At 46.2% G+C, this 13049-nt stretch overlaps 1 protein-coding gene across 1 annotated transcript in view; it reads right to left on the bottom strand.

Moving 5' to 3' along the window:
- LOC146629324 (synaptic vesicle glycoprotein 2C-like) overlaps nucleotides 1–12755 on the bottom strand; it is a 65054-nt gene extending 52299 nt beyond the window's left edge. The window contains exon 1 of the mRNA XM_085360006.1: nucleotides 12149–12755. Within this exon, the coding sequence (XP_085216132.1) occupies nucleotides 12149–12755 (607 nt within the window). The remainder of the gene's footprint in view (nucleotides 1–12148) is intronic.
- Nucleotides 12756–13049: the final 294 nt, after the last annotated feature.

A 13049-nucleotide genomic window follows, 5' to 3' on the forward strand; every position in this document is an offset into this window, starting at 1 on the left:
CCCCAAGAAACCTAGGATCATTGGACTAAATGACTACAGACCCGTGGCTCTGACATCTGTGGTCATGAAGTCTTTTGAGCGCCTAGTTCTCTCCCATCTCAGGACCCTCACGGCCCCCCTCCTGGACCCCCTGCAGTTTGCATATAGAGCCAACAGGTCTGTAGACGACGCCACCAACATGGCCCTACACTTCATCCTGCAGCATCTGGACTCCCCAGGAACCTACGCCAGGATCCTGTTTGTGGACTTCAGCTCTGCCTTCAACACCATCCTTCCAGACCATCTCCGAGACAAGCTCTCCCAGATGAATGTGCCTGATCCCATCTGCCGGTGGATCACTGACTTCCTGACGGACAGGAAGCAGCATGTGAGGCTGGGAAAGAATGTCTCGGACTCCCGGACCATCAGCACCGGCTCCCCTCAGGGCTGTGTTCTTTCTCCTCTGCTCTTCTCCCTGTACACCAACTGCTGCACCTCCACCCACCAGTCTGTCAAGCTAATCAAGTTTGCAGATGACACCACCGTTATTGGGCTCATCTCTGACGGGGATGAGTCTGCCTACAGGAGGGAGGTTGAACGTCTGGTGTCCTGGTGCAGCCACAACAACCTGGTGCTGAATGCCCAGAAGACAGTGGAGATTATTGTGGACTTCAGGAAGCACACAGCCCCACTCCCCCCCATCATCCTGACTGACACCCCCATCACCTCTGTGGACTCATTCCGCTTCCTGGGTACCACCATCACCCAGGACCTGAAGTGGGAGCCCACCATCACCTCCGTCATCAAGAAAGCCCAGCAGAGGATGTACTTCCTGAGGCAGCTGAAGAAATTCAACCTGCCAACACGGACGATGATGCAGTTCTACACTGCAATCATCGAGTCCATCCTCACCTCCTCCATCACCGTGTGGTACGCTGGAGCCACTATCAGGGACAAACAGAGACTGCAGCGTGTTGTGCGCTCTGCTGAGAAGGTGACTGGCTGCAGACTCCCATCTTTGCAGGACCTGTACACCTCCAGGACATTGCGGCGTGCAGCTCGGATCTCAGCTGACCCTTCTCACCCTGGACACAGTCTGTTTGACCTGCTCCCCTCAGGCAGGAGGCTCCGGTCCATTCGCACCAGAACCTCTCGCCATAAGAACAGTTTCTTCCCCTCTGCTGTTGGACACATGAACAATAACCATATGACTGTTCCCGCCACTAACACATGACCCTACGCTGTGTTCACTGCATCATTCCATGTTTGGCACTGATCACCACCTGCACTCATGTATATATCTTTCAACGTAGCACTCTTAATTCTTATTCTCATGTATATATCCCATGTATATCTCATGCACATATCTTTCTACGTAGCACTTTTAATTCTTATCCCTACTTTTTTTTTTTTTTTCATGTCTATTTAAGTGCTATTTATGACACTATGTTTGCACTGAAGCACCGCAGCTGTCACGGTCCGCTGTGACGGACCGAGTGGAGAGTGCGTGGAGGACTCAGGTGCAGAGACGAGTGATAAGGAAGTGAACTTAAACAAAAGCGAGCCTTTTATTGTGGCTGATGAATACAAAAGAAGCAAACCAGAATAAGGGCAGCACAAGAGCAATAACTAAACAGAAACCTAAACTGGGAATAAACTAAGGTAAGGCTATGACTTGGAATACAATAGACCGGGCATGGAAACACGGAGGGTGGGAACACAGACGACGCGACACAGACTGTACGAAACACAGAGACTAAATACACATGAGGGAAGATCAGGGGAAGTGGATGCACACGGGGAACACAGGTGACATTGATAATCATAACAAGACACGGCAGGAGTGAACGTAACACTGATGGGAGATGGGCAAAGTAAAGCAGGAAGTACACAGAGGTTCAAACAGGAGGAGAGAGAGCACGGGGAGAACGCAGACATAACGGGCTGGGGAGAACATAGAATAAAGCACAAAGAGAGACGAGGGCTCATAAATACACAGAGGGGCACACAGGGGGTAAGAGTCACGAAGGGAAAACACATAAGGAACAACGTAACAGATCAACCCAGGAAGCATGGCCTAAATAAAGAACAAAATACAAAAATACATGAAAACTAAGAATACTGGGCCCACATGGCCCAGGACCATGACACCACCCCCCCCCTAAAGGGCTGGCTCCCGACAGCCCAAACCCGAGAAACAAAACACAAGCGAAACAGAAAACACCCCACCCAGGGCGGGAGGCGGGGGACCAGGACGGAGGGAACAAAACGAACCAAAAACAAGGAGCACGAGAACAAAACTGAGTCCACAAATACACAAAAGAGTCCAGAACAGGAAGGCGAATGTCCAAAGAGGCCCGAAGGCCAACCCGAGAGGCGACAACACAAAAGTCCAGTCCAACCGTTCCGGAGGCCGGCCACGGGAAAGGTGGCCACGGTGACAGAACAGATCCGGAGGCCGGCCGCGCGGAAGGCAGCGGCGGCGGCGAAGGCGGAGCAGTTCAGGGGGCCGGCCGCGCGGAAGGCAGCGGCGGCGGCGAAGGCGGAGCAGTTCAGGGGGCCGGCCGCGCGGAAGGCAGCGGCGGCGGCGAAGCAGTTCAGGGGGCCGGCAGTGCGCAAGGCAGCGGCGGCGGCGAAGCAGTTCAGGGGGCCGGCAGTGCGCAAGGCAGCGGCGGCGGCGAAGCAGTTCAGGGGGCCGGCAGTGCGCAAGGCAGCGGCGGCTCTCCAGTGTCAGGCGTACTGGCCGAGGCCCGGTGGGCACGGGACCAGTCAAGGCGGGACCAGACGAAGCACAGGCTGAGGCGGGACCAGGCGAAGCACAGGCTGAGGCGGGGCCAGGCGAAGCACAGGCTGAGGCGGGGCCAGACGAAGACTCTGAGGCTGCAGCAGACGAAGACTCTGAGGCTGCAGCAGACGAAGACTCTGAGGCTGCAGCAGACGAAGACGAAGACTCTGAGGCTGAAGCCGGAGCCGGACCAGGCGGAGCAGGAGCAGCTGATGCAGAGGCCGGACCGGGCGAGGATGACGGCTCTGAGGCTGCAGCTGACGAAGCGCAGGCTGGAGCTGCAGCTGACGAAGCACAGGCCGGAGCTGCAGCTGACGAAGCACAGGCTGGAGCTGCAGCTGACGAAGCACAGGCCGGAGCTGCAGCTGACGAAGCACAGGCCGGAGCTGCAGCTGACGAAGCACAGGCCGGAGCTGCAGCAGACGAAGCACAGGCTGGACCAGGCGTAGCAGAAGGTGGCTGGATGGGCTCCTCGGGCCCTCCAGCTGATGTGGCATGGTGCTGGACGGGCTCCTCGGGCCCTCCAGCAGACGAGGCGTGAGGCCGGGCGGGCTCCTCGGGCCCTCCAGCTGAGACAGGAGGCTGAACGGGCCCCTCGGACCCTCCAGCGGAGACAGAAGGCTGAACGGGCCCCTCGGACCCTCCAGCTGACGTGGCATGAGGCTGGTGCGGTTCTCCAGAACCCCCAGCTGACGAGGAAGGTTGCTGAACGGGCCCCTCGGACCCTCCAGCGGAGACAGGAGGCTGAACGGGCCCCTCGGACCCTCCAGCGGAGACAGGAGGCTGAACGGGCCCCTCGGATCCTCCAGCTGACGAGGCATGAGGCTGGACAGGCCCCTCGGACCCTCCAGCGGAGATAGGCGGCCGGGGCAGAAAGCAGTCTGAGGCGGAGAGAAAGCTCACGCCATTCCTAGCAGGCTCAGAAGCAAACTGTACAGCCGACGTGTGAACCCCTTTCGCTGTCTCATGAACCTGGGCTTCATGTGGTACGACTATGAGAGCAACGCTAGAAAAAGTCCTGGATTCTACAGAGACAAGAACATGGTCTGTGGTTTCGTTGTGTGCTCCTTCAAAACAGTTACACACAGTTCTTTCAGCTCTGGAGCCCAATTCCGTTATAGTCTCCGGTCCCGGCAAATCAACACTCATCTCACTCTGCTTCATAGAAGGGACGTGAGGCGCAAAAACGCAGTCACTCACCGGAGTTAGTGCGGTGCAACGGCGGCGCCGGCGCCGCCCCCTTCTGGTAGCTGGCGCGATGGGCGCTGATGCCACCACTGCAGAGGGTGGCGTAGCGGCAACATCCTCCTCTGCCCATATCCTCGCTAACGGCGAGGCAGGGGAAGCGAAGTCTGAGCGGGTTGGAGACGGCGAGCGGCTGGTAGGCGGTGCAGCAGGTGAGAGTTCCTCCTCTGGGATGAGCCAGGGTTTCCACCGGAGCTCGTCCTCCCGATAAGCCCGTAACACCTGCTGACGCTCATCGTCCCCGAAGTCTATGGCCTCCACCGCCTCCGTGTGCCGGTTAGTGCAGCATGACGGTGGCGGAAACGAGGAAGCCAATCCACGGTGAGGCGATGGCTGAGTGGAAGTGGGCCTCAGCGTTCCCCCTGTCGCAGCCTCTGGCTCATGAGGCAGCGGCGCCGACACCCGTTTACGGGGTGGAGGTGTGGGTGCTGAGGCGGCATCCAGGACCCTCTGGGCCAGCGCACGGGCACGAAGCTCCTCCTTCAGGGGGCCCAGGGAGTCAAATGCCTCGACGAGGCGGGGGAGCTGTCGCAACCGCGGCTCCCGCAACATAATGGCGTCCACGGCCGCCAATCCCGTGGAAACCACTCTCGGATCCGTGCATCCGATGATGCGATCCATAACGCGGCAGAGCCTGTTCAGCTCCTCTCCCACCTCCTCCGAAATGTCCGCTGAGTCCGACATGGTCGCGTCGTACTGTCACGGTCCGCTGTGACGGACCGAGTGGAGAGTGCGTGGAGGACTCAGGTGCAGACACGAGTGATAAGGAAGTGAACTTAAACAAAAGCGAGCCTTTTATTGTGGCTGATGAATACAAAAGAAGCAAACCAGAATAAGGGCAGCACAAGAGCCATAACTAAACAGAAACCTAAACTGGGAATAAACTAAGGTAAGGCTATGACTTGGAATACAATAGACCGGGCATGGAAACACGGAGGGTGGGAACACAGGCGACGCGACACAGACTGTACGAAACACAGAGACTAAATACACATGAGGGAAGATCAGGGGAAGTGGATGCACACGGGGAACACAGGTGACATTGATAATCATAACAAGACACGGCAGGAGTGAACGTAACACTGATGGGAGATGGGCAAAGTAAAGCAGGAAGTACACAGAGGTTCAAACAGGAGGAGAGAGAGCACGGGGAGAACGCAGACATAACGGGCTGGGGAAAACATAGAATAAAGCACAAAGAGAGACGAGGGCTCATAAATACACAGAGGGGCACACAGGGGGTAAGAGTCACGAAGGGAAAACACATAAGGAACAACGTAACAGATCAACCCAGGAAGCATGGCCTAAATAAAGAACAAAATACAAAAATACATGAAAACTAAGAATACTGGGCCCACATGGCCCAGGACCATGACAGCAGCAATTTCCTAATGTTGTAAACCTGCTCAACATTTGGCAATAAACCCCTTTCTGATTCTGATTCTGATTCTGATTCTGAGACCAAAACCTAAACTATGACTGTGGTGGAAAATAACAAGCAAAGACCATGACTAAGACTAATAATACATAACAGACGAAAACCGTAACTAAGACTGAGGTCAAATAAACAGACGAACCGATCAAGGCAAGCAGAAAACAAAAGGCTTAAATACACACATGAGGTGATCCAGGGAAGTGGAGACACATGAGGAAACAGCTGACTGACATGAATCTAATGACAGGACCAGGAGGAGTGAAACTAAATACAATGACCAAAGAACACATGACACTGTCAGAATAAAACAGGAAACACTAAAAACTAAACATGACAACACAATAAGACAGACCTAATACGTGATGAATGAATACAAAACCCCAAACATAAAAAAACCCAGGAACAATCATCAATAACTGCCCAAACTAAAGGCAAAATAGGAAATAACACAAAAACTAATAACATATCAAAAAATGAGAAAAATACAAAGAGAACTCAGAGTGCTGGGTCGGAGACCCAGCCTGTGACAAAAAGTCTGTCTTGGTCTTTGGTTGATTAATAGGCTGGTGTGAAAAATTGCTGCCACACCGCCCCCTCGGCCTGTGCTTCGAGATTTCTGGTAGTTAGAATGACTTGGGGGTGTTGATTCATTTAAACTAGCATAATCCTCCTGCTGCAACCAGGTTTCTGTAAGGCAGAGTAAATCGATTTGTTGATCAATTATTAAGTCATGTACTAACAGAGACTCGGAGGAGAGAGACCTAATATTTAATAATCCACATTTCACTGTTTTACTCTTTGGTTCAGATGTGGATACTGTATTGTTCTTTCTTTGTAATTTTTTTTTATGTTTAAGTTGTCTATTGCTGGTTTTTAGTTTGTTTTTTGTCTGTTTGGCAGCTGACACAGTCTCAGTGGAAATGGGTTTTTTTTTGGGGGGGGGGGGGGGGGGGTAGCAGGAGGACAGAGGACAGAGAGGCGTGTTAGACTGCAACTCTGCTTCCTGGTCCCAACTCTGGATTGTCATATTTTGGGGGGTTTAATAAATTTGTCCATATTTCTAGAAATGAGAGCTGCTCCATACAAAGTGGGATGGATGGCATCTCTCCTAACAAGACCAGGTTTCCTCCAGAAAGTTTGCCAATTATCTATGAAGCCCACATCGTTTAAGTGGGTGATTAGCTAACAATGCTGTCCTTGGTTGTGAAGAGGACATGTTTAGCCTAGGTTTTTAATTAGCTAACCTCAAGCTGCACAGAGCCTATTTATCACTCTGCTGTGCTGATAAACTTCAGGTGTCTGTGGTGATTGTGACTCTATAAGTATGTAACCACAGCATGCAAAGGTGATAGACTTAACAAATATCAGCTGGCCAAAATCCCCTTTAAAGTCTTCTTACTACACTACACCTGCAGCATGGTTTCATCTGAGCAAGCACACATTTGAACTAAAACAGTCAAAAAGGGTGATTGTGATGCAGGAAAACACCGGCAGACAAATTAAAGCCATATGTGGTGGAGGAGAAAAGGAGAAGAGGACATTTAGAGGAAGTGTGTAAAATCTCAGCCTCTCTCCTTTTCTCCCGGGAGGTACGTGAGCCAGTCTACCATAGCTAAACTGCGGTGAAGCACAATGCTGCAGAGATTAACTCTGGCCCATATCTTCAGATCGCCAGTGAGGCTATGAAACACAAAGAGGTTGTGTTAGAGCGTAAGAGCAGGATTACAGCAGGGTAACAGAAAAGACAGGGAGTTAAAAAAAAGTGGACCATCCCACATCAAGATAGCATTTCACCTTTTACGTTATATTAAAGGGAAAGAAAGTATTTGGAGTAGATCAGGGACAGAAATATAAAAATGAGATAATTCCTTTATATAAATAATAAATATATTCATGTTAGTAAGGCTTTGATCTGGGACTACCCAGACTTTTCATAGGTGTGCATTGAATAGCAGCAAGTAATCAATGATAATATATGTGCTGCTTATTTAGTCATAAGCATTGAGTATTTCTTCTTCAGTCACCTTTCTCACTCACTATGTGTTAATAGACCTCTCTGCATTTAATCATACCTGTTATTAATCTCTGGCTCACTTCTACAGCATGTGTTTTATCCTGTCTTCTTTCTCTCTCCCCAACCAGTCGTGGCAGAAGGCTGCCCCTCCCTTAGTCAGGTTTCTTCCTGTTGAAAGGGAGTTTTTCCTTCCGACAGCAGTGTCCTGGCAGTGATTATATATGTATTTATTATTGGTGTTATTTAGTTTGTATTAAGCTATTCTATCTAAAATACTGTGATAAAATTAAATATATCATAATTATGCATGATAAACTTCATTTCCTGAGTTATGGCCAAAAACAAGTTCAGTGAGGTCACCTTCCCCTTTGGACTTTTATCCACCCAATTTTAATCTGTTTGTCTCTTAACTAAATTTACTGAAACATGTTCTCAAAGATGTGAACCTAAAACTAAATGTGTCCAGGAAGTTGCCAATATTATAAGGCTGTGAGATATCTTTAATCTGAAGCTGGTGAGGGGAGAGGCAAAGATTTTTTAAGTCATATCACATATAGATATGTATTCACTCAGTCAGACCTCACAAACACTAATGTACGAGCTGGGATTAGTGTTTTAATCAAATATAAGCAGATGTCTCTATCATTTTAACATTGTTTTTCCTTTTAACAAGATGTCCACTGAAACTTATCTTACTGACCACTTCAAGAGTCACTGACCTTCACAGAGAATCTGTGATAAAAATAACTAATGAGTGCTACTGTGCTACTGTTCTTTTAAGCATATCTGCAAGTGAGCACATATATGCATCGTCTATTTATGCAGCGTGTGACAAGTTGGTGAAATGACTCATTCTTTCTATTCTTTCCCTCCTGTTTCCCACTGAGGGATGAGTCAGAATACAGGAGGAATCTGGGTGAATAATAAACCATCTTGCTCCCCCAAACATGAAATAAGATTAGTACTCTCTTCTACATGTACTTCTGGTAATAAAGCCACACTAAGATAATGTAATAAGAGACAAGGATGACTTTTTGTCTCAGAATCTTATTAAGTGACAAAAACTTTCATTTAGCACAAACACACTGAGAAAAATATCAGTGCCAAGCTAGTATTTTTATAGTTGTGTTAGAAATGATAAAGCCAAATCACACACCATCCACATTTAAACATAATACATATTGGCACACAAACAGACAACTTTTCCCTAGAGTGGGAGAGATCCATCTAGCTTAACACACCTCCTACTCATCTATCCAAATACCTGGTGCCATGACAACCCACTGGCAATTCCTAAAGCAATGAGATTATGGCTAAAAGTGTCACACACCACTTAGTTTCTCTGCATATCAAATGTCATTAAAAGCACAAATCTTGTGAAAGTTAGGATCATGAGATTAATTCTGTCAACACTCTAATACTTCTACCAGTCTATAAGTGTCATATAAATCTTAACTTAATTTATGAGCATCAATAAGATTATGCTCCATGTCTACAAAGCTGACTTTACAGAAGCATTAATGTCTCCTGATAGCAATGTTAGATGACTTTTAGATGGTTCATTAGAGCGCTTCAAAATAGGAGTCTACTTGTAACTTGTTGTAACAAATTGCCTTACACAAAAAGTAAGGCAATTTGTTTTTGGTCATTTATTTCTTTTGTTTATTTTTTGCCAATATGAATTGTTACAACAAAGTAATAATTATCCAAACACCGATTTCAATATTGCTCAGATGCTGACTCAGCTATATGAGGTATGGGTGACAATGAATTAATCTACATGGCAAATCTATTCAATGTAATTCCATTTAGGCTACGTCCACACCTACATGAGTATTTTTGAAAACTGAGATTTTCCGTTTTTGTTATTTTTTTTAAATTCCGTTCACATGTAAACCCAAAAACGAAGGAAAACGTTGCTAGGAACATGCCAAAGCAACAGGTGGTGATATATTCCTAACCGTGTAGAAATGTTGGCCAATCAGAACTCTAAAAGACTGGGTGGGAAAGAGTAAACAAAGATGGTGCATATACGCAGAACTGAGTCCTATGTATGGAGGGACAGAAACTGTGTTGTATATGGAGAGCATGAATGGCATGGGAGGAGCTGAAGAATGTCACATTAGCTATGTCCTTTATACTCTCTATGTCAATGACTCTCACACTGAGCTGAAATGAAACAAGTCACACACAAAAATTGGTGAATTAAACAAATCGCAAAGAATTGCTTAACTTTATAAAAAAAAATCATATGTTTTATCTAAAAAAAAGTTAAGAAAGTAATGTTTGTCTATTGTTGTCTTAAAGATGAAGACATTTTATTATTTTATGTGTATAAATTATTGCCATGCTAACATTGCCATTAGCTCAAAGTACTAAAGTAAAGCAACTCAATCCCGTTGCTTAACTAAAGTGCAATAAAAATCACTTTTTAAAAAAATCTGAATCTTACTTCAAAATAATGAGTAAAACAAGATTAAAAACACACCTGTTAAGTTGAATAATGAAAACTGGACCCTGGTCACTTAATTGAACAATCTGACTAAAAAATGGCTATAAAAAGTTCTTCTGGAATAGCAAACTGATATTTAACAGCTGTCTCTAATTGGCTCGGAATGGCCCAGTCAGTTTTCATACCCAACAGTGAAAAGTATATTGTATGCAGTAAAATTAATAGCCAGAGAACTAGACATACACTAAACACATTTTCTTTGCTAGGAGGACTTCGATAGAGTTCCTCATTTGTCTTTTTTCTTTTTGTTTCAATTCATTTATTTATAGTATTATTCACATTAGTATATTCACAGCCAGAGCTGACAGGTGTGGAGGGGTAGGAGAAAAGTGAGAGAGAATGAGTTGTAATTCTGTGCAAATTTGGATTTGGTTCTTCCTTCATAGACTGGAACAAAACACTACAAAGCTCTCCAAATGCATGTGTTAAGACAAAAGCTTCAGTCTGCACAAGGGCACCAAGCTCGGTGGCCTACTCTCCCCTTCACTTCTTGTTGTCTTCACTGAGCCAGTAGCAGTAGCAATCCAAAAAAATAAAGATATTAAAAAGATATTAATAAAGTGGAACCCCGACTTACGAATACCCCATTTAACGAAAAATTCAAGTTACGAAGGCACTTAACGGCAAAATGCCCGAGTAACGAAATCCGTTGGCTCTGATTGGCTGAGCCCAGAATGCCTACAATGCCTACAATGCCTTCCGAATCATGTGACAACCCCCTTGGCTTTCGTACTTGCGCTTCGCTGTTCCACTTGAACGATGTATTGTTGTTGCAGTTAGCAATTAGCCTATAGCCTATCGTTCACTCAAAAGGCGCAATGGGTGCTTCGACTTACAAAAATTTTCGACTTACGAAAGACCCTCGGGAACGAATTAATTTCTTAAGTTGGGGTTCCACTGTACTTTAGGATAAGCCTTTTACTGATGATGTATTACTTTTCCTTGGCAATTCACAAACCTCTTTTCTGAAGACTGTCACATTAACAGATGAATCGTCAGATCTATGTAGTAACTAATGCCATAACGCAAATGTCGAACCCTATTTTAACCCTATGCTGCAACCTTCTTTTTTTTAAAAATATTTGACTGACATTTGCCCTATATTGAATAGAGACAATAGAGATGGACAAGAAAGCAGGACTCAAACCCCTGCTGCTTTCTGGTGGCCATGTCATCGTCTGCTCACACGCTGAGCTAAGCTGAAACACAAACTTGACTACATGTCAGGTCAACACATACCACAACAACTTGAGTGACGGGAAGATGTAGGGATAAAAGGAGTTTCTGGTTATGTCAATTAGACATAGATTTCCCGCAAAAGTCTATGTCAAGTTTTATAGATAAGGTCACATCTATATCAGACTACTCCATGGAATGGTGTTTGGCTCTTAATTGTTATTTTCAAAATACCTCCAGCAGGCCACAGTCAGGTAACATTAGATATTTAGGTATAAATCTCTGATTTCAGGTATTTCAGGTAGTCCCACTTCCATAGGTGTATAAAATCCAGTTCCTAGCCATGCAGTTTACTTTTACAAACATTTGTGAAAGAATTGATGGTTCTAAAGAGCTCATTAAAATTGAGTGTGGTACTCTAATAAGATGACACTATTGCAACAAGTTATCTCGTGATATTTCTTCCCTATTAGCTATTCTACAATCAACTGTAAGGAGAAGCACCTACAGCAACTCAGCCATGAAGTGGCAGACTACATAAACAGAGCTCCTGTAAACCCGACTGTTCAAAACACTGCTGACTCAATAACGGCATGGGCCCAAACCTCCTCTGGCATTAGCATGAGCACAAACACTGCATGACTGGAGCTTCATGGCATGGGTTTCCATGGCTGAGCAGCTCTTGTAGTTGTCATTTTGTAGTTGTCCATTACCTTTGTCCATATTGTGTAGCTATATTTAAGCTCAGTCTTGATGTTTACATGTATTTTATTTGAGTATCTCCATTTTGTGGTAACTCTTTTTCATGTTCCTCATTGATGGTAGGGTGATATCAGTGGTGAAACAGTAATATTCTTACTCTGCAAGGTAATTTTTGTAAAAAATGCAGACTTCTTTGAAGACCGAGGAAAACTCTTTGGACGTCAAAACCATTCAGTGAATAATATCAAAAATGTAATATTTTTCTTAATATAACATCTTTTTCAAAGAAAAAAACCTTACCAAGCCATCCAGCACCAGAGTTGGGAACACACATGTCTGTCTCAGCGCTGGGCAGGACAAAGCCCACTACAAACACCTCCACTCCATCGGACATAAGTGCCAGACCTAGAACAAAGAACAGCTGCCACTGGAATCTCCCATGGCCACACTCCTGCATGATCAACTCGTACTGCTGGGCCAGCTCTTCCTCATCTGCTTGTCTCTCATTTTCTAGTTCCTTGCGGCTCTTTAGGCTGTCAGACACTGGCTGGCCCAGAGCAACCTGACCATCCCGTGGCTTCCCATCATTGTATCCAGGCACTCCTTGGTACTCCCCCTCATAGATCTCATCTTCATCATCGTGACCCTCCGTGGCATCACTAGAGGCCCCGTCCTCTTCATTGGTTGCATTGTCGGCATAAAGACCATCTTGTTGAGTATAACTGTTGTAGTTGTTCTCTTCTTCATCCTCATTTTGGAAACGATTGTAGCTGCGCTGGGATGAGTATTCATCAGAGGCTCGATCAACAGCTTTGCTGAAATTTTTGGCAGCTTGCCTTTTGGCTTCCTTAGCGATGTCCTTGGCACCTCTGACCAAGGAAGTCCTGTTGTTATGCGTTTCCTCCATCTTGGCACGAGGGTAACAAGCACTAAATTCAGCTTTAGTCCACTTTTATTCCACCAGCTGCAATAAATATAAGTTACTTAGTTGTTTTTCTATCTTCTATTCCCAGACAGAGCAAGATTTATGCTAATTTATTACCCCTGAAATACCACCCAACTGCCAGAAGACTAGCAATTAAGTAATGGTGTCTAATTCCATTGGATTGCAGTAACTAGACAGTGCTGAAGAGAAGACAGTTGATCTCAGACTGGCAAGATTCAAAGTCCAGTGACCACTCAGGAGAGGAAACCTGCAGGG

This window comes from Diplotaxodon limnothrissa, linkage group LG7 (genome assembly GCF_057381915.1).
Source record: "Diplotaxodon limnothrissa isolate DT_005_m linkage group LG7, D_limnothrissa_male_GT1.1, whole genome shotgun sequence".
Classification (NCBI taxonomy): Eukaryota; Metazoa; Chordata; class Actinopteri; order Cichliformes; family Cichlidae; genus Diplotaxodon; species Diplotaxodon limnothrissa.